Source organism: Pungitius pungitius, chromosome 7 (genome assembly GCF_949316345.1).
Source record: "Pungitius pungitius chromosome 7, fPunPun2.1, whole genome shotgun sequence".
NCBI classification, from domain to species: Eukaryota; Metazoa; Chordata; class Actinopteri; order Perciformes; family Gasterosteidae; genus Pungitius; species Pungitius pungitius.
In genome coordinates this window covers 5411925-5437298 of record NC_084906.1, presented here as the reverse complement: position 1 = coordinate 5437298, position 25374 = coordinate 5411925, and the positions used below count along the sequence as shown (strand labels likewise).

General features: G+C 46.6%; 1 protein-coding gene across 1 annotated transcript in view; it reads left to right on the top strand.

Moving 5' to 3' along the window:
* Nucleotides 1–25374, top strand: part of pde4dip (phosphodiesterase 4D interacting protein) — a 67922-nt gene that overhangs the window by 13233 nt on the left and 29315 nt on the right. Inside the window, exons 4-8 of the mRNA XM_062563649.1 lie at nucleotides 17732–17842; nucleotides 19622–19698; nucleotides 22252–22375; nucleotides 22532–22695; nucleotides 23338–23452. Coding sequence (XP_062419633.1) covers nucleotides 17732–17842; nucleotides 19622–19698; nucleotides 22252–22375; nucleotides 22532–22695; nucleotides 23338–23452 — 591 coding nt within the window. The remainder of the gene's footprint in view (nucleotides 1–17731; nucleotides 17843–19621; nucleotides 19699–22251; nucleotides 22376–22531; nucleotides 22696–23337; nucleotides 23453–25374) is intronic.

The following is a 25374-nucleotide window of genomic DNA, read 5'->3' as shown; positions in this document are numbered from 1 at the left end:
CTACATGCACGCATGTGTCATCGTTTATTTCCAATGTTGGGTTCCTGGTATTAGACTGGGGTGTTGAAATGGAGAGTTTTTCTGCTGTTCTTTAGGGACAGGTGCTTTTGGTGCTTTTTAAAACCTGCTCGACTTCTCGGTGATTGAGGATCCTTTTAAATGGAATAATTGCAAGCAGAGGGGGTCAAAGGAAGACCAGGAGCAGTCAGAAAAGCTACCGATTTTCTTCAGCCCCTCCTCGCTATTGAAATCTTCCCTCCTCTTTTATTATTTTGTCCATTTGCCTCTTTAACACTTCCATTTGTTCTCATAGTCTTCACTCTAAGTAGTATTTTAAGTGTTACTACTGCTCTGTAACTTTCTTTCCATTGGTGATCATTTTGAAGACCCTTGTCACATGTGTTCAATCCTGATTGGCCTTGTTTTCCCATCCAACAACCGTGGGGATCAAGTGTTAATATATATCTTTCTTACTATTGTCGCAGTCAGATTCACACTAAAACGACAAATGTGATTTAGTCCGTGACTGAAAATAGTCTTCAACACATTTCCTCTGATTATAAACTACAACGACAAGCTGTTTTTTTCATTTGAAACCAATTATTCGTTTAAAAGATGTACGTCTTACCTTGACCTATTCCCGAGTGGATTATGGAGCACATCTCCTACCATGGTAATGTAATGTTTGCAGCACTCCCTTTGTCTTACGGACTCTGTATGTAGTGACCTAATGACGCTTTCCAGCAAGGTCAAATCCACAGAAATCTACCTCTTATTTTCTGAGTCTGGGAAATGCCAGTAATCATTGTTAGTGGATTTGTTTTCTCTCCTTGTAGCTGCTCTCCATCCTGGAACTGGACTATTTAAGTGTCCCAACACAACCTTCGTCCAACACATTCTGACCGTAAAAAGCCTGACTTCTCCAAAATGTTTCCACATTGTATGAAATGCAATATTTATGCATCTAAACACATTTAAAATATTTAAAAAGCAATATTTTATCCAGTATAACTGCACCGGGTGCTGGAAGACGCTTGTCAGTTGCTCTATGGACCCCACTGAGGCTGAATAGGAACCAAAAGGGCCCCGCATCCAACTTTAAATCCAATCCCCGTCAACTGGGAAAGTGTTCGCTCTTGTATTGACCTCCACCACCATCTTTCCCAGACCCTCACCACTCTACCTCCTGTGCACTGGTGTTGCAATGGCGTTTAAACCAGGACGTTCAGCAGGCCCTTTATCTGCATTATTGTTTGGTGTTTGGACCGATCCCCGTCACCGAATGAAACCTTTGATGAACAGAAAGAAACGCACGAGCAAACGTTTAACAATGGCAGTGAAGAAAATGAGGGGTCCAGGGGGATTTTCAGCCCGTGGAAAGTTGACCTTTCTGGAGATAGCGTGTTTCTGCTGGGCCCAGTCGATTGGCGGCTAAGTTACAAACCCAGAAGGACCGAGAGCTGCCTGGCTCGGATCACAGCGGCTCAGCCTGCGCCAGCCAGTGTTGAGTAATGCTGTTAGTAAATACCAGGCCAATTACTACTAACGAGGGCCTAACTGGAACCAGGTGAACATTTATTACATTAGTCACAGAAAGGTAGAGTGGAGATAGACAATGAAGAGCGGGCTCTGGAGGGGGGGGGGGCGTGATTCACTTTGCAGTACCACCTATTGTTCCATGATCCAGGTTTTAGACTCATTTAATGTTGCAGAGACATTTAAACAGAAAGCAACGAGTCAACAGTTCCCGTAGAACTTCAACAGTCACTGCCATTGTATATAAAGCTGCATGAAACAATAGTATTTCCATTAACTACAGGTTAAATGTAACATCTCCACTAAAGAATATTGAATCCATTCCATACAGAATGTATGTATTTTAGATATTTCTATGATAACTTCTACTTCTGGTGTAAGATTAGACACGAAAACGGAACACACTGAAGTCAGCGGCCGGTCCACCACTGAACGTGACCCAGAGGAGGCCGAGTTCATTTCAATTGGCTCACATTCTGAAATGAGGTCGACCTCTGCCCACATTCAGTCCCTTTAGCGCTCCATTCTTTTCTTCCTCCTCCCTCGATTCATGTCATTCATTCCTACTTTTACCCACCACTTCCCCACAAGCCCCCACTCACCAACCCCCCTCTCCTTCTGCAGTCTCTCCTTATCCTGCTAACTGATGGTTCAGTGCAGCGGCGCCCTCAGGCTCAGCTCTGTGTCCCTTTGATTTCCATCCACGGACCAGAGGAAGCAGGGCCCATAGCCAGTGTATTACATGCACATACACACACACACACACACACACACACCAATTCACTACATGTACTGAAGACCGTCACAGTCTGAGTCCATCTATGCAAACACCTGCACAGTGGATGCTCAGCCGTGTGGACATTCACTGGTCACGCTCACCAATGACATTACCTCACCAACATTTTGTGTGTGTGTGTGTGTGTGTGTATGTATATACTGTATGTATGTGCACGTACGTACAGCACTTGTGTCAAAAGGTTAAATTCTTCAGGAATAAATGAAAACAGTCCATCAGCTAATTTTCCAGCCACGTGTTGTTGTAATTAGAGGCCTGCAGAGACTGCGTGCTGTGCACATAAACAAACACGTGCGTGAGATCTTTGCCAGTACACGACTTGAAAGAGAGGAGTAGATATTTCATGTATTTCAATCAAAATATTCCATAATCTTGAATGTAAATATTTCAGTTCACAGTCCACAAAGCAAATCAATACACAACTTTGTTGTCGGCTCGCCGGGATAATAATGAATGCATTGTGTTGCAGTTACCAGTGACCCACGAAACCTTTATCTGAGGAGACAAATCCTCTTTCTAAGTCAGAAAATCATTAATAAGGACCAAAAAGATGATTTATTCTATTAATATAAATAATGTTCTCTGGGAAAGTTTCAGGATTGTTCTTAATAAAGCACACATTTGTAATATGCATGCTTTATTGAAATGAGTTGCGCAATACTCATCTTTTGGCTTATCCATCATTTGAATTTTTTTTTATTTTTTATGTCTTCATCCTAAAAATGGATTCATCCTTACGGGGTTTTATGTAACAGCTCTGCGTGGTGACTTTGTAACAAGCAGCTCACAGGTCTTCATGTGAGGGGGAGCTATAGGGGATTCGTCAGCATTCAGCAGCACCGGAGAACAGTTTCTTCAGAACAATCGTTGGATCATGTTATTATCCCTGTCATCATCATCATCATCGTCGTGGCTTGACCTACATGCTGAGTGAAGGGTTGCTGTAACAACGCCATCTCTTGGACAACTTGTGTATTTTTAATTCAAGCAAAGTGACAATACCTGATAGTGTTCATTGTAGAAACACAGTGATGGCTCATTAACATGCATCGTCATTACAGTTGTGATAGTCTGTGTGTGTGTGTGTGTGTCAGGCTTTAGAAGGCTGTATAAACTCAGATTTGCACACACAAACATCATGAGGTCTTTACAGTGCTGCTCTGTTTGTCAGCTGGGCTTCATTCACAAAACGTGGCTCTGCCGGCAGCATTTCCTCTGCTTCCTATTTGGAGAAAAAACAACACAAAAAAAAGACCTGCTAATTTTGTTCTGACGGCCTCTGTTTGTTTTCAGACCTGTCTTTTCTCTCTCTCTCTCTCTCTCTCTCTCTCTCTCTCTCTCTCTCTCTCTCTCTCTCTCTCTCTCTCCCCTGCCGTTTGGCAAAAATGAATCCAAGCGGAGAGCCAGAACTTTCGGGGATAGATTGGGTTACACTACTCGCCAGAGACAAAAGTGGTCTATATGGGAGGGTCGGCCATGACAGTTGGCAGTTGGCTCGGTTTGGGGCGAACCTGATACCATAATTTAGATCTGCCATAAACACACAGAAATGAGACACAGACCTGCCCTCCCCCTGAAACACAAGCATGAGAAAACCGGACATCTTGGCTGCAAAATCTCTGCCACGACCGTAACGCAAAATCCATGCTTTTATGATTAAATGTAACGTGCTCATCATTGCTTACGTACACAAAGTGATGGAAAGTATTTGCTCGGCCTTGCCCTCGCTTACTGCATATGTGCAGAGCGGCATGGGAACAGGTATTAGATTCTGCTCAGTAGACGGTTTGTTAATGCCTCGGTGTTTAGACGCTCCGTCTGGGTTAGGACCGGCGTACGCCTCCATCTGGAGACCGAGCCATTGTCATGATCACTGTTTTCGGCGGTTTGGGCGCGCGGCACTGAATGCGCGTGTGTACGCACACGTGCACGTCCCCTGATTAGCTCTGGCACCTCCGGGCCGAGCGAGAGGAGGGTTGTGGAAGATTAGGTCAGCGGGGTTGATCCTGTCTGTTCTGTAGACATTCAGCCTTCCCAGCACAACTCAGCCAACAGTCGGTACACACATGCAGCCCCCGAAAGATACGTCAAGTCAGCTTCTCAAAAATATCAGCCAAAACCATCTTATTAAATGGTAAGGTTCCAACAAAGCGCTGACATTACTCGCGCACACGTTGGGGTTTGAAGAAAAGGTTTGACAAATACCTTTGCTGAGGCTCAAGGTCAGACTTTATGGAAATCAGATCAAATTTTCAGCTGTTTAGAGTCCCCTTGTGGTCCAAAAATCGTTCAAACTTCAACTCCAGAGAAGGTCGTAAAAAAAGATACATTTGTCTGTTCTGGATGAAGTAATGTGCTTATTGAGACTGACTTCAGGATGAATGATTACCAATGTCGTTACTACATGATGTCACCTTCTTTGCTCTGTATTACTGACACATACCTACAGATGAAGAAAGAGCACTCAAGGTAAATAGAGTGTGTTCGCTGCTTCTAGAGCTTTGTCTCATTCAGTTGTAGTTTTTGCTCCTATCTTTTTTTTTTTACTCTCGCAGGGTAGACGCAGCATCCTAGGATTTGGCTGTCACCCATCAAAAAGTAAAAATAGTCACTCAAACATTTCCAACAATGCAGGTAGCTAATTCATTACCTCATTTATTAATGCAATATTTGAGAATCAATACATTTGTTTGTCTCAGCACGATGATGTCAGCAGCACGCTGTCACGACCGGACGGTGGACGGGAACCCAAATGCACGACTCTCACAACGTGGTGCGAAAAAAGAATCAAAGTTTATTAACAAAAGGGCAGGGCATGGCCGCTGAAATAAAAATCACTCGTGGGCGAGGAAAAACCGATCTAGAGACAAAAACTGAAAGCAGGCTCAATTAAGGTGTCGACAAAAAAACGAGGCAAGACTGTGGACCTACGTAACGCTGGCACGGTGGCTTGGGACAAGACGAACTGGCACAGGACAGAGGGGGACTCAGACAATATATACACACACAGGGGAAGTGCACAGGTGGAGACAATCAGGGGAGGGGCGGCAATCACACCGACACAAGAGGAAGGGGAAAGTTGCCTGAAACAAGGGGAAGGTTCATTTTCCAAAATAAAACAGGAACTCACGAGACGGACACGAGACAACCTAACTAACATCTTTTTCTGGACATGACAGTACCCCCCCCTTTAGGGACGGCTCCTGACGGACTTTTGCGGTTGTTGAAGTCCCTGATGAGTGCCGGATCCATGATAAAGCTGGACCGGACCCAGGAACGGTGCTCCGGACCATAGCCCTTCCAGTCCACCAAGTATTGGTGTCCCCTTCCGCGTTTGCGTACGCCCAAGAGTCGCTTCACTGGGTAGACCGGTCCCCCATCAACCATCCGGGGAAGTGGCGGAGTTGCGGCTCCGGGCACCATAGGGCTCTCTCTAACTGGTTTCAGCTTCCCCACGTGAAAAGTAGGGTGCACCCTCAGGGATCTGGGAAGGCGCAGACGAACAGAGACAGGGTTAATCACTTTTGACACGGGAAACGGACCCACAAACCTAGGAGCTAGCTTCCGGGAGGCAACATGGAGTGGCAGGTCCCGTGTGGAGAGCCAGACTTTCTGGCCCGGCTGGTATGTCGGAGCTGGCTGGCGCCTCCGATCAGCGACCTTCTTCATGCGCGCCGCGCTGCGAAGGAGGATGCTGCGGGCAGCTGCCCAGATTCGGCGGCAACGCCGGACCATGGCATGGGCGGAAGGGACGACGACCTCCTTCTCAGTATCTAGAAACAGAGGCGGTTGGTAGCCGAAGGCGCAATGGAAGGGGGTCAGCCCCGTGGCTGCTGTGGGGAGCGTGTTATGGGCGTATTCCACCCAGGTTAGGTGTTTGCTCCAGGATGACGGCTTCTGGGATACCAGGCAACGAAGACTCGTTTCCAATGCTTGGTTCAGGCGCTCAGCCTGTCCATTGGCCTCTGGGTGGTATCCGGACGTGAGACTGACCGTGGCCCCGATCAGTTTGCAGAATTCAGTCCAAAAACGGGATACGAATTGGGGCCCCCGGTCTGACACCACGTCCCTCGGAAACCCATGAATGCGAAAAACGTGGTTGAGCATGGTTTCGGCAGTCTCCTTGGCTGACGGAAGTTTAGGTAGGGCTATGAAATGAACCATCTTTGAGAATCGATCCACCACTGTGAGGACAGTGGTGTTACCTTGAGAGAGCGGGAGACCAGTGACGAAGTCCAGCGAAATCTCAGCCCAGGGTCGACTGGGCACCGGGAGCGGTTGCAGCAGCCCTGTGCGTGCCTGGGAGGAGGTCTTGTTCCTGGCACAGACGGGGCACGCACCAACATACTCCCGGACCTCGCGTTCCATGGCGGGCCACCAGAACCTTTGTCTGATGGCATATATGGTTCTCCTGATCCCTGGATGGCAGGTGAGCTTTGAGGTGTGAGCCCAATGAATCACCTGTGGGCGCATAGTTGCCGGAACAAACAGGCGATTAACTGGACAACCACTAGGTGTAGGGTTCTCACCATTAGCCCGCTTCACCTCTGATTCTATCTGCCATGTTACCGCTCCTACCACACGGTGCGGTGGCAGCATTGGTTCTGGTTTCTTGGCAGTGGGCTCGGGGTTGAACAGACGAGACAGGGCGTCCGGCTTGGTGTTCTGGGACCCCGGCCTGTAGGATAAAACAAAGTTAAAGCGGTTAAAGAACAGAGTCCATCTGGCTTGGCGAGAGTTCAAACGCTTGGCCTTGCGGATGTACTCAAGATTTTTATGGTCAGTCCAGACAATAAACGGGTGTTGGGCCCCCTCCAGCCAATGTCTCCACTCCTCCAATGCCAGCTTTACCGCGAGCAACTCACGATTACCAACATCGTAATTCCGCTCCGCCGGTGAAAGTTTTCTGGACAGGAAGGCGCATGGATGTAGTTTGTGGTCTCCTGTCGATCGTTGAGATAGGACCGCCCCCACACCGTCGTTGGAGGCATCCACCTCCACCACAAACTGTCGGCTGGGATCTGGAACCGTGAGGATGGGGGCCGTGGTGAACATCTCCTTGAGTCGGGTGAAAGCCACCTCTGCTTGGGGAGACCATAGAAACGGGGCTTGGGGAGAGGTGAGAACATGGAGGGGAGATGCTATGGCGCTGAAGTTTCTGATAAACCGTCTGTAAAAGTTCGCAAAACCCAGGAATTGCTGAACCTTCTTACGGTTATCAGGTGTAGGCCACTGGGCCACAGCGCTGACTTTAGCCGGATCCATTTGTATCTTTCCAGGGGCTATGACAAAGCCCAGGAAGGACACAACGTTGGCATGGAATTCACTCTTTTCTGCTTTGACATAAAGATGGTTCTCCAGCAGACGCTGGAGAACCTGCCGAACATGGCGAACATGAGTGTCTCGGTCAGGGGAGAAAATCAAAATGTCATCTAAGTAGACGAATACAAACTGATTAAGGAACTCCCTAAGAACATCGTTTATCAACGCCTGAAATACGGCCGGGGCATTGGTCAGGCCAAATGGCATCACGAGGTATTCGTAATGGCCCGAGGGGGTGTTAAAGCCGGTCTTCCACTCATCGCCCTCTCTAATACGGACGAGATGATAAGCATTGCGCAAGTCTAGTTTGGTGAAGATTCTGGCTTGTTGCAGTTGTTCAAAGGCCGATGACATGAGGGGCAGGGGGTATCGATTCTTGATAGTAATGTCGTTTAATGGTCCATAGTCAATGCAGGGTCTCAGGGAACCATCCTTCTTCCCCACAAAAAAGAATCCTGCTCCTGCTGGAGACGAAGAGGGGCGTATGAGTCCTGCTTTTAATGAAGCCTCGATGTATTCGGTCATGGCTACTTTCTCAGGGCCGGAGATGGAATAAAGTCTCCCCTTCGGAATGGGCGCACCCGGGATAAGGTCAATGGGACAGTCATAAGGACGATGGGGTGGTAGGGAAGTGGCCTTACTCTTGCTAAACACCTCCTTAAGATCGTGATAACAACTGGGAACGGAGGTCACCTCACGCAAGTTGTGTGTGTGGGTCGGAGCTGAAGCCGACACAAGGTCCCCAATGACTCCAATCTCCACTTCTTGGCCAGGAACCCTGTCTAGCCCCCCCCGCTTCCCTCCCCAGCTTATGATCCTCCCAGAGCACCAGTCAATGTGGGGGTTGTGTTTTTTGAGCCAGGGGAACCCCAAAATCAGGGGGTGTTGGGCCGAGTGGAACAGATGAAACGTCACTAGTTCGTGGTGGTCCCCGATGCGTATAGCCACAGGTTCAGTCACATGTGTTACATTAAAAATAAAGCTGCCATCTAAGGCGCTGGCTTTCAACGGCTGGTTCAAGGGAGCTGACCTAACTCCCATTTGGTTGGCAAAACCCCAGTCCATGAGGCTTTCATCAGCCCCAGAGTCAACCAGTACTCCTATTGAAACTGTGGTGTCATGGTGGCTTACCTGGATCCTCATCAGGGAGCGGGAGGAACTGCCCGATGAGGCGAAGCGGTTCGACAGGGGACTCTTCTTCCCCTGGTGGGTTGTCCTCCTCGCCGGACACCCTACCACTAGGTGTCCTTGTTCCCCGCAGTAGAAACACCTGCCTTCCTGCAGGCGGCGTCGTCGTTCCTCAGCGGACAAACGAGCCTGTCCCAGCTGCATGGGCTCCTCTGGATCACGCGAAGAGACAGCTCTCCACTGGTCCGGCGACGGTAGGGGGGAAACGACCCTTGAGTTTGTTGGAGGGAGACCTCGGTCCTGCATTCGTGTCTTCAAACGATGGTCTGTCCTAACAGCCAATGCGATGACTGCGTCGAGGTCCTCAGGCAAATCAAGGGGGACTAACAGGTCTTGGATGGGATCCGAGAGTCCTGAGATGAATGCATCATACAATGCCGTGGCATTCCATCCGCTATCTGCTGCTAGTGTGCGGAAGCGGATGGCATAGTCTGAGACAGAGTCCATACCTTGGCGGATAGCGTTCAGCTCCCGGGCTGTCTCTCTGCCGGATGTCGTGGGGTCAAACACCCTCCTCAATGTCTCGGTGAACCGAGCGAGTGATTGGCAGCTTGGTGAAGCTCTGGACCATTCCGTGGTTGCCCATACTTTCGCTCTCCCCGTGAGATGGGAAATCATAAATGCCACCTTGGACCTTTCTGTGGGGAAGGCTGAGGGCAATTGTTCATAGTGCATTTCACAGTTAACTATGAAGGACTTGCATTCCCCAGGCTCGCCGGAGAACTTCTCGGGTGGGGCAAGGCGAATTGCCTGACTGTGGGGAGCTGGAGCTGGTGGTGCGTCGGCAGCCGCCAGCACGGGCGAGGCTGATAGTGCTTGGTTCAGATGGGTGAGCATCTGATGAATCTGGTTAGATAGGAGATTCACCTGGGTCGTCATGGCGGCCTTGAAGTCCTCCTGCCCGCTTGCCAGCCCTTCCACTCCATGTTGCAGGGCGGACAATTGGTCCTCCTGCTGCTTAAGGCGGTTACCTTGAGCGCCAATGGCTGCCTTTAGGTTATCCGAGTCCGCTGGGTTCATGCTGGCCAGTTCGTTCTGTCACGACCGGACGGTGGACGGGAACCCAAATGCACGACTCTCACAACGTGGTGCGAAAAAAGAATCAAAGTTTATTAACAAAAGGGCAGGGCATGGCCGCTGAAATAAAAATCACTCGTGGGCGAGGAAAAACCGATCTAGAGACAAAAACTGAAAGCAGGCTCAATTAAGGTGTCGACAAAAAAACGAGGCAAGACTGTGGACCTACGTAACGCTGGCACGGTGGCTTGGGACAAGACGAACTGGCACAGGACAGAGGGGGACTCAGACAATATATACACACACAGGGGAAGTGCACAGGTGGAGACAATCAGGGGAGGGGCGGCAATCACACCGACACAAGAGGAAGGGGAAAGTTGCCTGAAACAAGGGGAAGGTTCATTTTCCAAAATAAAACAGGAACTCACGAGACGGACACGAGACAACCTAACTAACATCTTTTTCTGGACATGACACACGCCTGGAGACATAAGGCCTTTTCTGTATCCCACACAGACATAAATACAGTTATATGCATGTTTAGAAACACAACGTGTAACACAAGCAACACTGAACCACCCATGTTGACATGGCTTCCTCTTTGGCTGCCATGTCATTAGTCATTAGTGGCAGATGGGTTTGAGTCCCCGGAGCTGCCTGAGTCCAGGCCCTGCTCCCCTCTCTGCTCCATCCCTCTCAGGGAGTATCACTCCTCTCCATCACCCCGAGCTACGGCGCCCTCGGTCACAGTCTGAGCTCACATCCGGGGGTCAGGTGTCAGATGCTGGAACATCTGAACCTGATCCAATGAGCTCGCTCCCGCATATCAGGGGTCACTTTTAGCCTTTTAAAATCAGCCGTCCTGTAAAATTGGACCTATCCAGTCTGGGTTCCACCTGGCAGAGAGTGATCTGTGTGTGTCTAGTGAAATGCACTCGCTGTGATATTAAATACAGCCTTTGTAGCGATGGCAACCCTTGTTGATTAGCCCCAGAAGGCCTTTCAGTCAGGCAGCGGGGAGGAATGACCCTGGCTAACATGAATTGGATACTGTATTTATGGCTCTCTACTTCCCACAAAATACGTGACATCAGAAGTGGTTTAAACTGAAATAATATAAAACTGTGGTTCCCACTGCGGGACCCCAAAGAATAGGTCAAACCTAAACGTCATCATATTCATTTTATACGATTCTTCGGTTTCTGAGAACCAGCTGTGGAGTGGATGGAAAAGTCACTGTTTGCTGATCAGATTTTATCCGATTTTATTTTTATTTAAGACAAGACCAACCCAAAGCTTTGTAGGCGTGAAAGAGTTTGGACGCAGCGTTTTCCGGTGACTCATCCAGAAACACAGGAACGAAAAAAATGGATACAAAAATGGCAGAATGAGGTGTCTAAAGCTACACTGTTATAATATATCAACCCTAAAAGACGGCATTGGGGTCACAGATAGTATTACAATACCCAACACTGATCATTTTGGCCAACTCTGTTCTACTGAACAAAGCAGATTTACCGTTTCACACAACAGCATCTGATGTAGCTCCATAATGCTCCACAAAGTGGAGGAAACGGCCGAAGATGAGATCCAGCCGTGATTATGTTTGACGTGTGTTTAGAGGTGTTTTTAGCCGTGGACCTGCTCCCTGACCTTAGTCGCTGTAACTTTAGATTCAAAGCAGGAATGTTCCGGTCTCCACAGGGATAAAGACGTGTGCAGTGCCGAGAACACTGACGAGTGTGTCTTTGCCGTGAATGCTACTGCAGAGTAGTGTAGTTTCTTATGTCTGCTTCCTCCTGAACATGTAAAAATGTTGGGTTTTTTTAACATTCGGCCTGGACAATGAGCTCTGCTTCTGATCCTGTGTTATAAGCTATTGTTGACGGAGAAGTCATGAAAGTAAAAACCATGGCGCTCCGAGTAAAAAGCCATCAAAACGCACAGAGCGCCAGTTTTCGTTTTCTTTCGCTGAAACTGCGAACGACACACTGGTCTTGACCTCGTCTGGATGCGCTACCTGATTTAATCCCGGCCGTGCGCGTTACCGTGTGTGCTTTGTTTCCCACCATCAAAGTCTTTCATCTGGAAATGAAGTTTCCACGTCACATCGTTAGGTTTTTTGGGGTTGTTTTTTAAATACGTTTTGCTACGCTGCATTTGAATTGGCAAACAGGCTGGAAAAAGGTTTCAAAAGGCCTCCACACCAAAACCCCTCCTGCCGTCCGTCAATGCATTTCCAATTCCCAAAATGCCTGGCACCGAGCAAAGGCCTCTCCACCAGCAGGCCCTCCACTCCACGCCGCATCGGCCGTCACTCTGATACAGCTGCTGCCGCATCTGGAGAGGATTTTTGATCAAAACCAAAGAGAGGGGGGCGGGGGGGGGCAGAAAAGGCCCGTGTTCAGATATCCTCCAACACCCGGAATGTCTTCTGTGTGTCCGACGGTTGTGACACACGGAGATCTTCTAAAGTCGCCTGAAGCTGTCCTTTTTTTCTTTTCGTTTGAATTGAAAAATGCTTTATTATCCCGGATTAGTTCTGTTGCCCTGTGGTTTGAACTAGCTAAGCACCCTGGGAAGGATGACTTGCACATTAGCGGCTAGGACTGTTAGAGGTTAAAGTATGTGATGTACAGATGGGATTTTTGAAATGAGGTTCCTGTAAGTCCGTGGCTCCCAAACTGGGGGTCGCAGCCCCCAAAGTGGGGGTGGGGGGCAGGGGGGGGCACGGTGGACCGACAGGGGGGTCGCGGCTTCATCCCCAACCCCAACACACAGCCACGGCCAGCGCAGAGGCAGAGAGAGCGGGAGACGTAAAGAGAGAGAGAGAGTTAAAGAGAGAGAGAAGTAAAGAGAGAGAGGGAGACGTGCAGCATCAGAAAGACACCGAAAAAGACAAAAATGGTTTGAAAAACGTCCCTTTTTGCACTGTTCCGAACCTATATTTCAATATTTGAAGTAAATATACAAATTTACTTGATAGTTTATATTATAATTATGTTATTATATGTAAAAAAGAAGGAATGACCCTATTTTACGTTTATTAATATGTTTTTCACTCACCTCTTCGTTCAGATAAGATCTCTATTCATCCATAGCGTGTGTTTTAAGTGACTTATGTCTTTAATGCAGCCTTGCGTATGAAGTCACTTCTTGAAAATATTCTCGCATACTAAGAGACTATCAGCCAAACAGTTTGGGGTCTTGGGGGGTTCGGGCCGTCATCAAGTTCCCCAAACCAGTTCCAAATCGTGGAGTGAAGGACGTGTTCAATAAACAGCCCTCGTAAATCAGAACAGTGAATGCAGTTGAGCTGTCTGGGGCCATTACAGGCAGCTGCACAGATCCATCTGCTGCATGCTTCTGATTCAATTATTTTTATTATTATTTGAATATATTGTTTTGTGTGTCTACCTGTAAACTTCTGTACACTTTCATTGCAGTCAGTCCAGATGTTGCCCGGTGGTTCATGACATCCCTTTCTTTGTACTTTGTGCCCGTCTTTACAGTTTCTGTTTGATACATTTCCCACATAAAAAAATAGTTCAACTCTGAGTGTCAGCCCAACTGTGTTGTCCATCATCATGAGCCTCGAGGTGTGAGGAGAACTGATCATTCACTGGAAAAATTAAATGGAAATTAATAAAGTTCCATCTCAGGAAAATACATTTTACACATTCAATAAACACTGCCCGCTGTGGTTGGTTTGTGTAAGCGGTATTAGAAAAGTAGCACCTTCTGTCCCGCATTCATTTATTACAAGGACATGTGATCCGTTGCAAAGACTTTGGCTGTGATGGGCTCTTATTGCATTATGAACATTTGTACTGAACCCAGTTGTGTGTGTGGTCATTGTGGCTCACAGTCGATGCACCATGACCCCCACTAATAACACCAGCGTGACCTCTAAAGTCTGCAGTAATGTAGTTTCAAATAATCACATCTTATTGTTTTAAATTCAAAAGAAACTCTGTGCTTTGTTGTCTTTGCAGTTTTTTCACCCGTCCCAATTTGAGTTTCCAATAAAAAGTCATTTTTGGTTGGCTAAAAAAGATCTGTCATGGCAGGTTTGAGGTGTTGAGACTGAACACAAGCTGAACTCCTTCGTTCCATTGTGTGTGCACATTTCACACTGTGCTGTTTATTCACACCAAAAGCTTAATGACCCAACTGTTCAGGCATTGGCTTCAATTAAGCAGTTTTGTGCTAAAACATTGTTATTGAGGTGAGAATGGTGATAGATAGTAACATAACAACGGGTCCTTTTTACATTTCTTGTCATGCTCAGACTTAAAAAAACTTTGCCCTGAACACAAGGCACGAGATTAGTATCACTCTTGTAAACCTGTAAAAGCAGCAGAAGAGCATCGGTCAGCATGCTGCATGAATTCTAAATATTGCACGTTATGTTCTTATAATAAACAATGCTGCTGTCCAGAGTGCAGCTTTTCTCTACAGTGTCTCCCTTCTTTCTGGGCTCCCGGGAATATTTTCAGTGGCTCTCCTTGATGAGTTAATCAGGTTTACAAATTCAAATTTCAAACCACCATGCCTCCAGTGGACCGTGGCAGCACAATAAACACAATCAGACGTTGCCCTTGCAGAATTGCATTAGGGGGTTTGGCTCGGCCGGGGGAGGAGGGCTGGAAAATGTCGAGCTAGCTGGCATCAAGGAGCTCCTGTTACCGGTAAATGGGGGGAAAAACTCCCAGCCCTCTGCCAACCCGAAGCGCGCGCGCATACAAGGTGACATGCAAGCTCCCGATTACACTTCTATTCCTGTAGAGATGCTTTTTAAACCTCTCTGGACACTAAGATGAAGGGTAGGGGTTAGTGGGCCTCCAAACGATGCATGAAAAGGCAGAGGAGCAGGGGGAGTGATCCTCCTTTCCCATAACCTTCTATTCAGGGTCTTCAACCTCTCTGGATCTAATAACAGGGTCCCAGTTTGGTCCCGAGTAACAAAAACACCCAGTGGGGGAGAAGTTGAAGCGTCGCGAGCCTGTAAGAGAAGTTCTCTCGCTTCTCCGGGTCTCGTAATGGATTATGCTCTGATGCTGGAAAAGCCCTGCAGAATTAGGGTGATTTCATTTTGCGGTAAAATCTTGTTGTAATAAATTCAGTCTTTCCCCTGCGGTGTGTGACCTCCAGATGAGCCGCCGCGGTCAGCTCCAACCTCCGACTCTGGTCCGAGCTGTCCTTTAGTCCGCGGCTTTCAGTGTAGGTGATGCACCTGTGTGTCACTCAGTGTGTGTCAGCATTTATCACCTCCTACAAGGCGATCACTTTACAGTGTTGTCATATAAACATCTCACATCCCTCTGGCTCATGTGTTCACAACACACCTACCAGGACGCTTCGAGTGCCTCAGGACTGCGGGTTAGATGTGCAGCACCGGATGTGGCCAAAAATAGGTTGACATCCTAAAGTTTTGAACATGTTTTGAGTTCTCACAATTACATATTTAAATGCAAACAAATGAGGGACTTATTGAGATCTTGTGTTTGACGGGGGCACATTAGTGTGCTCTGAGGGCGCACACAGGGTTGCGGCGTTGTCATTGGTTTCCTTACATATGCATCTACAAAGTGGAAAGAATCCTGTTACTACTAAAATATATACAATCATTACAACAACAATGTTTTCTATCACTGTAAATTGTTTTTTTGGAGAAAGCTTTCATAGAGAAAAAATTCATAGGTAAATGAATAGAATGTGTATGTATTTTTAAAATGATAATTAATTGAATAGATAACATTCTTTAATTAAAGAGTAAATCATCAACACTGTATATCAACGCTATTTACTTTGTAAAATTAGAAAATTACAATATTTATATCACTTCATTATATTATTTTATTTCTAATGTGTGTGTATTTCTGCTGCGTAAAGGCTTCAGTGTAGCAAACTGTTATTAGACTAAAAGCCACATGTTCACACTGTTTTTTCCACACAAGCCCGTAGATTTGTTCAACATTTTTAAAAGGCTCAAATACCAAAATGATGGACTAAGTTAAATTGAAAGGAAAATGAAGGCTATCGTTACACTAATGACGGATTTGAACCCTACCAAAAACAGATGTGTGGCTGTTTTATGCAGAACTGCAGTCATCATTTTGTGGTCTGTATCAGTGTTACGCAAAAGAGATTTTAAAAGAAAAACAAAAAAATTCTGGTTGAACGTAATAGACAATTGCCCGAGTTATGTGCGTTTGTGCAGCGTCTTCTTTGTATTTTCTGTCAAAATATCCCACCATCAAACCATCTGTGTATACTTTCTCGTATGTGGTGTGCATGTATGTGCAGAATGTGAAGACAACATGTGTTACCCCATCCGTCCGTCCGATGGCTGTGATCTGCCCTCGGTCAGCCTCGTGCTGTGTGCCAGCCCCTAGGACGCTCCTGCAGTGTGTGACCAGCAACGTCTCGCCACCTCAGCATTCCTCAGTGACAGCCGCGGGGCGGCGCCCCTGTAAATAGCCCCTGGATGTGCAGAGATGCCGAGGCTCCCTGAGCTCAGGTGTAGAGCGTAAGCGCCTCCCCGTGGTCACACTCGCTGTGTTCCCCTCACAAAGGAGCATACCTGCAAGGCTACAGCGCACTGCTCTGTTCGTTATTGAGCAAGATACATTGATATTTGGTCGGGGAGGTTCTAGAGTTTCATTCGCTTGAATGTTTAAAGGAGTGTCAGGGCCATTGCTTTCTTTTACATTAGCTCATTTGAGACTACGTTTGGTTTTGCTTTCGTGCAGCTGACAAGAAGTCGAGACATTTAGGTGAAAACATGCCAGAACTTTGTTGGAAAGGGAAGTTTTTTTGACATCTCGGGTACTTTGCATGTGTTCGTCACCGTCATTGAAAGACTTTATATCAGAATCATCCTCTAATGAAGTACATTCATTCCAAAGCTATGGAAACAAACAATGGTTATTTCAACGTAAAAAAACAGCCAATTCAGTATATATTGCAGACTGAGTAGACATCTTGACATCCCCAAATCAAAGCAGGACCAAGCAACAAAATTCATAATTCCTCACTCCAGCAAAATGAAAGTGCTTCTTTCAGGTTGTCTTCTCTCAGCTCTTCTTCATCCCGTCTTTCCTCGGTCATATGACATTTCCCATCATGGCCACGGGATAATGTTAATAATGGCAATTACTGGGCAGCTTCCCTCTTCTCCCACATAACTTTGAATAACTGGTGCTCCAGCTGTCAGTCAGTCAGACCCCTCCAGTTATCCTTTAAAGGCCTTCAGCTCTTATATGATTGGACATTATACAGCTCTCTTTTGTTGTTTGTTTGTTTGTTTTCTTTTGATTGGCTGTAATACTTCCATCCGTCTATATATTGCAGTAGGAGATCTTCAACAAAACACATACTTCTTCTTTTTCTCGTGGTTTTAGGATAATTTAAAAGTTTGTAAAAGGTTTAGGAAACTACAATGGTCTTGGTTAAGATAAGCCTTTAGTAGAGGTGTTTTTTTCTTTGTGTTTAAAAGTCTGAATGTTCATAGACTTCCACAGCAGCTCAGGACTTTTATCAACAAATAAACTCCTGCCACACATTCTTGGCATAACTTCCTCACGGTTAAAAAAAGAACCCCCCCCCCCACCTCGCCCCCCGCCTGCGTGCCATCCCTGATCCCAGAGCTCACGTTCCTGCTGCTGCCTGTCGATGTGCGAGCAGATCCTCTGCGTTGGGCATCATTGGGGGAGCTTGTTTCCTCAGCCAGACGCTGCCCTTTTCCCTCAGCCCCGTCTATTCACATAGTACGCGGCACTGAATGGGGGGGCTGCCATGCCCCCTACGGCGGAGCCACCTGTCGCCATGTCTAACGCTGGTTTCCCCGGTTGCCGCACTATCTCGCAGCACCTGAACGACCTGAAGAAGGAGAACTTCAGCCTGAAGCTACGGATCTACTTCTTGGAGGAGAAGATCCAGCAGAAGTTTGAGGAGAGCAGTGATGGCGTGCACAAAAGGGTGAGTGGGAACACGCGTTGTGCTTTGGGAGCCATCGGGACTGGGCTCAGGATGCTTTCCTGCAGGCATCAGCTGTGGCGTCCAGTCAACCTGGTTGTTTCCAGAGCTGCAGGTTTGTCTTTGACAGTTATTAGCACTGACAGCAGGTCTGCAACAGTTCATACGTACTGTCAGTCTTAGATTTCTGCCCGTGCAGCTGGTTTCTGAGAGGCTACAGTTTCTAGGGTTTTCTCTCAGGTGTCGACCAGCAGGTACTCAGGGCATTGGTTTGTAGTATGGATTTTATTTTTTACAATTAATCCTCTTTTATAATTGAGCATCGAACAAATGAAACACACGAATGAAGCTCAGCACTGCGAGAGAACCGTCGATGTAGCCACGAAGACCAAAGCTGTGGCAACCCACATGAAGATAGCTTCTCTGTAGGCCACGTCAGGCTACCTGTTCTCCTTCGTGTACTGTGAGTGTTGCTTTATTACAACATGTCTGCTCACAGCAGGTCAAAGTCTAACTACACTTTTAAGGGCTTTTTTTTACGGAAAATTCGGCGGAAACCATGTATGTATAAGTTTGATTGGTCGGTGGTATGACCTCATCCTCAGCGGCTCTCTGTTCGGAGGAGCCTGGCGTCTGCAAATCAACAGCGTTTTCTTGCTGAAGTAAACATGACAACTTCGGGAGAAATGGGTAGAAACGTGGAACAAAAAGAGTGTTTTTTTTTAGGGCGATCGCATTATTGTATTGTTATTGTAAATACAGTAGATGCCAGCTGACGAGCGCTTTTTTTTCCTTCCGCTACGGTGACTCTCTGACCTATTTTCTGTTAACTATAGACCCACATGACCCACATTAGGCTAGCCTGAGGAACCCTGAGGGCCGCTATTTGCATGCATGCGTGCATTATTATTTTGCATCTACCCAGTAGAAGCAACAACACACACATTGTGTGTCAATAATCAAACGTGACCTTCAGTACATTGACATGTAACTCCAGATGTATTTACAGCAAATAGACATCACCGTGCTGGCAGATCCCTGCATGAGAGTAAACCGACTACCAGTTCAGTCCAGTTCGTCGCTGCATTAACAGCCAAGAGTTAAAAGTGGAGACGTTGACGGGTGCTGGGTGGAGGATGGGGGCCAATGGGGGTGTAGTGGATTTCGCACTGGGGTCGGTGGCACCAGCAGAGACGGATTCAGCAGCTGCTCATGTCCCCCTACCAGCTATTTATAGTTGTACACAGCTCCCTGAAATACAAGTCGACACATGCAACCTGGGAAGCCCGTTGCTGTGTATCTCTCTGCAGCACTGAGCAGAACTCAATGTGAAAAAAGGAATGAAGATCAACTGGATAACATTGGAGATGTTGTCATTGATTATGCATGACATAAATAAAATGGTTTGCCATATTTGAACATTGTTGTGCTCTGTTAAAGCATCAGTATTGTAGGTTATAACCACTGTAAACTTGAGCTGCGTTAAGGTGCATTGATGTATACTTTAACATACGAGCCAATCAAATAGAAGCATTGCATTCTCTCTAGTGTTGGAATCAGTGTGATATCAATGCTGGCATATCATTATCGAGATATCTAGCTTTTTTCAAGATGTAGAAACTGACTTTGTTTTCAGTCCATACTGCCTATGCAATCCTGGTTTTAAGGTAAACAAAATCTGAATGTTACTTTCACTCAATACACCAGTGAGATAATCAACTATTTACTCTTTTTGCCTGTTGCCAGGTTCTTATTGTTTTGTCTAATTAATCTCTTTCCCAGAACATCGCATTAAAGGTTGAAGTGGAGAGTCTGAAAAAGGATCTTGAGGAGAAACAACAGCTTCTGGATCAAGCTCTGTGAGTATTTGAATTCTTAGCTACTATGATGGTGTCATTTCTGACTAGTCCCTCGTAGTATATATTAGCGAGTCCAGGACGGTCTGCTTGTGCTGCACAGATGTACTGAAACGCTGAACAACACAAACACTGCTTTCATTGCTAGTTGTGTTTTATTTCCCAATGAGTCCATCGGTACATCAGAGCCTGGGCCCCCTTGGGACCCGGCTACCTCTCATCACACCCGGGCCCACTGGCCCCCGGACTCACCTAGCTACCACAACAAACACACACACACACACACACACACACACACACACACACACACACACACACACACACACACACACACACACACTAAGCTGGGAGGAATGCCATGTATGGGCTCAGTACCGAAAATGGTTTTAAAGGAGATGAAGTGGCTCTGTGTCCTGGGGTGCAGGACCAAGAGGGGGATGAGGGGGTTTGGGATTTACTGTGGGTTTGTTTTGATGGGGGGGGGGGGTGAGGAGAGTGAAGGCCAGAGGTGTCTTGGAGTTTGTTGTGTTGCTCAGTTGGAGACTTGAGCTCCAGCACCTGCCTGTGAGAGAGCTGTCGTGTTTCTCAGCTTAGTGGACCAGTACCGGTCTGTGGGTCACCTCGCACCATAAATAATTTGTTGTTTTCATTTGACTTTTTTTTTTGGAAAAAAGACAAAAGCCATTGGGATTCTCTTCCAATTACATATGCTAGTTCCTCATTTCCCCACATGTCAGACCGGTCCGCAAAATGTTGTCTGAGATGAAACCGGTCTGTGGGCCAAAAAAAGGTTCCTTTATCTTTATGTTTACATGATTTTAATTTTTTAAAAAAAGAAAATTGGTGCCTTTTTCTTTAAATTGGATTTAGTAGAAAAAGTAGTTTTTTGATCAAGGTGGTCTGAGTGGGTTGTGTATTTTCACAGCTTGGGGGTTGGTAGGCAGTCCATTGGACACGGTTTCCCTGACAACATTTTGAAAGTAGGATGGAATGGAAAGGATGGAAAATCATGTCCATTACCGTTGTTTTGAGATTGGAAAAACACCATTTGCTCAGGTAAAGTGTTTATTACGCAGTGTAGGCAGTTATAATGCCAGTCAATTTGGCACTTTATCAAAATAAAGAAAAGGAGCGGGAATAGCAGCCTTTGAGGGGAGCAAATGTCAGAGTTAAGCTTGGGTTCAGTGCAGAGGCTCTCTGTGCCCTGCTGTTACAAAAATAAACCCTCCGGCCACAGTTTATAATTAGAGCTATTAACGCAGCCCGACTGATAGATGTGGGGAGGAGAAGCCGAGTGTGACCTTCTTGCTGTTGAAGTTGCCGAGTGGTGGAGCAGTGACAGAACCCCCCCCCCCCCCAGGGGTCCTCTTCCCTGGACACATGGCTCACTCTGTTTGAGTCTTTTGTTGTTAACCTCAGCCAAGCAAGGAGGATTCTGTTCCCCCTCCATCTCTGTTTCTGTCAGCGGAGTGTCACAAAAAAAACATGCAAGCAGATTGCAGTGAGTGCATTTGGTGAAATATATGGACATCGTCTCCTTTTTATAAAGCCAGAGTGCAATTAAGAACCCCTTCGCTAACATCTTAAAGAATGTGCAGGGGTTCTTTTTCATAATGCAACTGCAACATGTATGGCATATCTTTCATTAATCAAATGTGAAAGGACATGTGCAGGGTTTATTTTATGAGGGAACAGCCTTCTTTTTTTATTTTTTTTGTTAAGACATTTCCCAGATTTTTACATATGATCTTAATCTTGAAATGATTGCCAGAATATGGTGGCTGTAGCCAAGTTGGACATTAACATAAAGTGAAGATAAAACCACTTCTCCACACTGAGTAATCCTGGCATATTGAAAAATGTGGTATTTTAGATACATCAAAATATCAGCCTCCTTAAACATTTGCATAATAGTCTATGACAATGTGTGTTCAAATGCTAATTAAAACCTGTACACACCTTATCCATCTTGGTTATTTGGGTTCAGGAAAAGGAAATCATTTCCGGGAAACAGCTGAGTTCTGCATAGTCAGCAAACCACTGAAAAACAAGACAGACATTGATGGCAGTTTTTCAACTTCTGTTTCAAATTAGCTGCATTTTAAAGTACAAGTTCCAAGTGACTCAGCATCAATTCAAGAAAAACATCCCATAAAACTCATGTTTAAGAGGCAGAACACACTGAGCTCAGTACATTATGACCTTTGAGTCTTTGGGACTCCCATTAATGACACCCTGATCTAACTGGCCAGTTCTGAATAAATCATGAGTGTGTTGTGGTCTCGGGGGAAAGAGAAGCCAATGACCTACACCCACCTGCCCCTGAATCCAGCTGTTTCTATTGCATCCATGTGTTAGTCAGGCTCTCCTCAACCAATCAGACATCTCCAATGGATCCAACAAACCATTGCTTTTAAGATGTAACTACTGACAAATAATGGTCTTAAGAAAGAAATGTCAATATGTCAAGCTCACGCGCTGCGTCCTCAAAGGGGGAATTTTTTGTTTTGCAGTCTGCTCGTAGAATAATTGTTGCCCATAACTACAACCCCATAGGTCAACGGCAGAGAGCCTGTCCAATCAGAATGAAGCAGAGCTGCAGAGCTGCCTGTCAGAGCGTCAGGAGGAGATCATCCACATGCAGGAGATCCTCCAAACCAGAGTTCAGCTGCTGCAAGAGGTACAGACACACAAACACAAAGTCCCTCACCGGATCCAAGCCGTCCCTGAGAACAAGACTACAAATATAATCCATGGGAAGGATCTGTTTACACAAAATCACTTGAGAGGTAAAAGCCTGATTCAATGTTCTCCCTCCCGGCCGCGTGGCGTTCAGGAGGCCTCGCTGGCACGAGGCGAGGCCGAGCGGATGGCCGGGCTGGCCGACTCTGAGGCTCAGCGCTGCCTGGCTCTGGAGAGAGAGATGGCGGAGAGGATGGAGGAGCAGAGCGGAGGCTCAGGTGTACTGCTCGGCCGGCGGACCATGGCCGACAAAGACAGGTGACTTTGACCTCCTGCTGAAAAAACATTCACGCTACAGTTGGTCCCTGATCCTTTCCGGTTCTATTTTTGCGCTTTATAGACACAATTTATAGGTGACACAGCTCATGGATTCATGAAAAAGTAAGAACCCAGTTGGCACAGAATGTTTTCCTTGGCAGCGAGCCCCTCTGCTAACCACGGGGAACGTTGAATGTTGACTGAACTGCTTTCTGAGCCAAAAGTATGTTTCAAATCAGCCTCATATAACACACAGTGCCAGGTGATTAACACTGTGTAATGAAAAAAACCTTTGTTAATAACAGCGTACCATAATGTAAAAACCATTGCAGCGAGGGGATTGAGTGCACAGAGCCCTTGTGGAAGGGGAGGGGTCAATAGAGATCGCTATTCGGGCCCCTGGATTTTGCGCTGTGGCCCTGGAAATCAGTGCTATTTAAAGCACTGTTGCCACTGATACTGCTGCTGACACTGGCTACGACTGGCCTCGTCCAAAACCGCCTGTGACAAAGAGCCACAGCTCCGACCTACAAACTGTAACGGACCCAACACTGGCCCCCAGGCCCCAACTTTCAACTTCACCGCAGCTTGAATCCGGTTATCCTGATCCTCCCTCGCTCTCTCTCTCTTTATCTCTCTCAGGGTCATTGAGGAGCTGACGCAGCAGAAACATGCGCTGGGTCTCCGGGTCGAGGAGCTCGAGGTCAAAGTTCGCCGTCTTTCCTCTCCTCTCAAAAGGAAAGAAAGAGAAACTGAGGTATTTTTTTTGTTGCTCCATCGCTGCGCTAGTAGCCTCAAACACACACGTGTTCACACACCAAATGCATTCTAATGACAGCTGGGCCCGTGTCTATTAACTTGTGCTTAAGAATGACGTCGAAAAAAACCTTGAATCCAGTGTATGAACGCGACCCGGACTCATGAGCCAATTGCAGTCCTCCTCTTCCTCCTGCTGTCTTTGTGCTTTGGCTCAAACCTCCGACAGACGGACAGCTGGCTGACTGAGATATTATAACGTTTTTGTATCCACACGTGGGTCAGTGCAACCACTCAAAATGAAAACAGGTGCACACATTGTTTGTGACTGTGCGCTTCTGTTTTCTTGGGACACAAGAAAACTCGTCGTCAATCTCGTCGTCAATCGTGTGAAAGCAGTGGCGTAAGAAAACTGTGATTTGTGAGTAACTAAAGGTTTATGCCTCCCAGACCCGGCGGGTCAGATAATAGAGACGTGGCTCCACTTAGTGGAGCCTGATCGGCCTTACATGAAACAACTGCACTGTGCAGTTTGGTCCTGGTTGGATTTCTCCTTTGGAACACTTTTTACTTTCCCCCACGTTTCTTGTGCAAATATTGTGTTTTTTTAATTACTATTTATCTAATAGCTCGGCTTCTTGTGTGTAGCTGTTTTTTTTTCTAACAAAAAATTAGATTTGTTGTTAATGTTGACTACACACACTGTGGAATGAACCAGATTACTTTAATCTTACAAGCTTGAGAACAGTTTACTGCTAAAATCTTATTACTGTAGAAAAAGTTAAATACACGTCTTTCATTTGTCACAAAATACTTTTTTATTTCAGTGGACTTTCACGCCTGGTTCCTCTATTTTTATAAAGTGCCTTTAGCTGGTTTTGCACTGCTTTACTTATTTCACTTCCTTCATCCTTTCCCTAATACACATAACATACATTTTTTAAAGGCCTACGACATTCGGCACAAAACTATGATCAAAAAAAGAAGAAAGAAACGATCCTACCCCTTCAAATGACTTTTAGAAGCCGCAAAATCAAATACTTGAAGAAACCGCACACCGCGTGGTATCAGTTTATAATACTTTTTTAAACCACATTATAATCCAAATTTACTTTTCAATGCACGTGGACCCTCTAGGTCAGAGAATGCGGGTCACTGCACAGGACAGTCCTGCGTCCTGAACCGAGCCAATCGGATTCTAGTCAGCATCCCTGTGGGCCGGCTCGCCGTGCACAGAGGGCCGCTCCGTGCTGCACGGAGAGCCGCTCCGTGCTGCACAGAGGGCCTGCCAACAAGCGAAGAGTTTGAGGGGAGAAAAGAGGCGTGGAAATGAATTGTCCGCTGCCGCTCTTTTGGTATTTCTGCCACTCTGAGGAAAAATAAACAGCGGGCGCAATCCGTCAGCAGTGTTTGGCACTCGTCTCTGATTAGGATGAATTGATTTTTGATTGCGTGCCTCATTCCTTCGGATCTGTGTTTTGGTGTTGTGTCTCCAGAGGCTCTTGGAGGGTGACGGATGTAGACGTAGTCAGGGCCAGAATAGAGTCCGGCGGTTGTCTACTTAAACACACAGTTGTGTCAACAACACCTCCACCCTGCTGCGATAACGGAAGGGTGGATGAAGGCTGCGAGTCTGTGGGAAAACGATGCAGAGTTTCTGTAGGAATGACATCATTGTCTTAAGAGCAAAGTCCCGCTGCTATTGCTAAGGCGCCATGTGATTCGCTGACATGAGCTTCAGCAAAATGGGAGCTCACTCTCTTCTCCCTCTCATTGTGTGACATGCGTGGGACGGCCCGACGAGGCCCGGGTGACCCTTTGAAAGGCATGAACTCCTTCCACACCGTCCATTCAGAGAATTGAATGAACCTGGTGGAAAACCATCAGGACTGCTCTTTTCAGTTCATACCTTTCACACTGAGT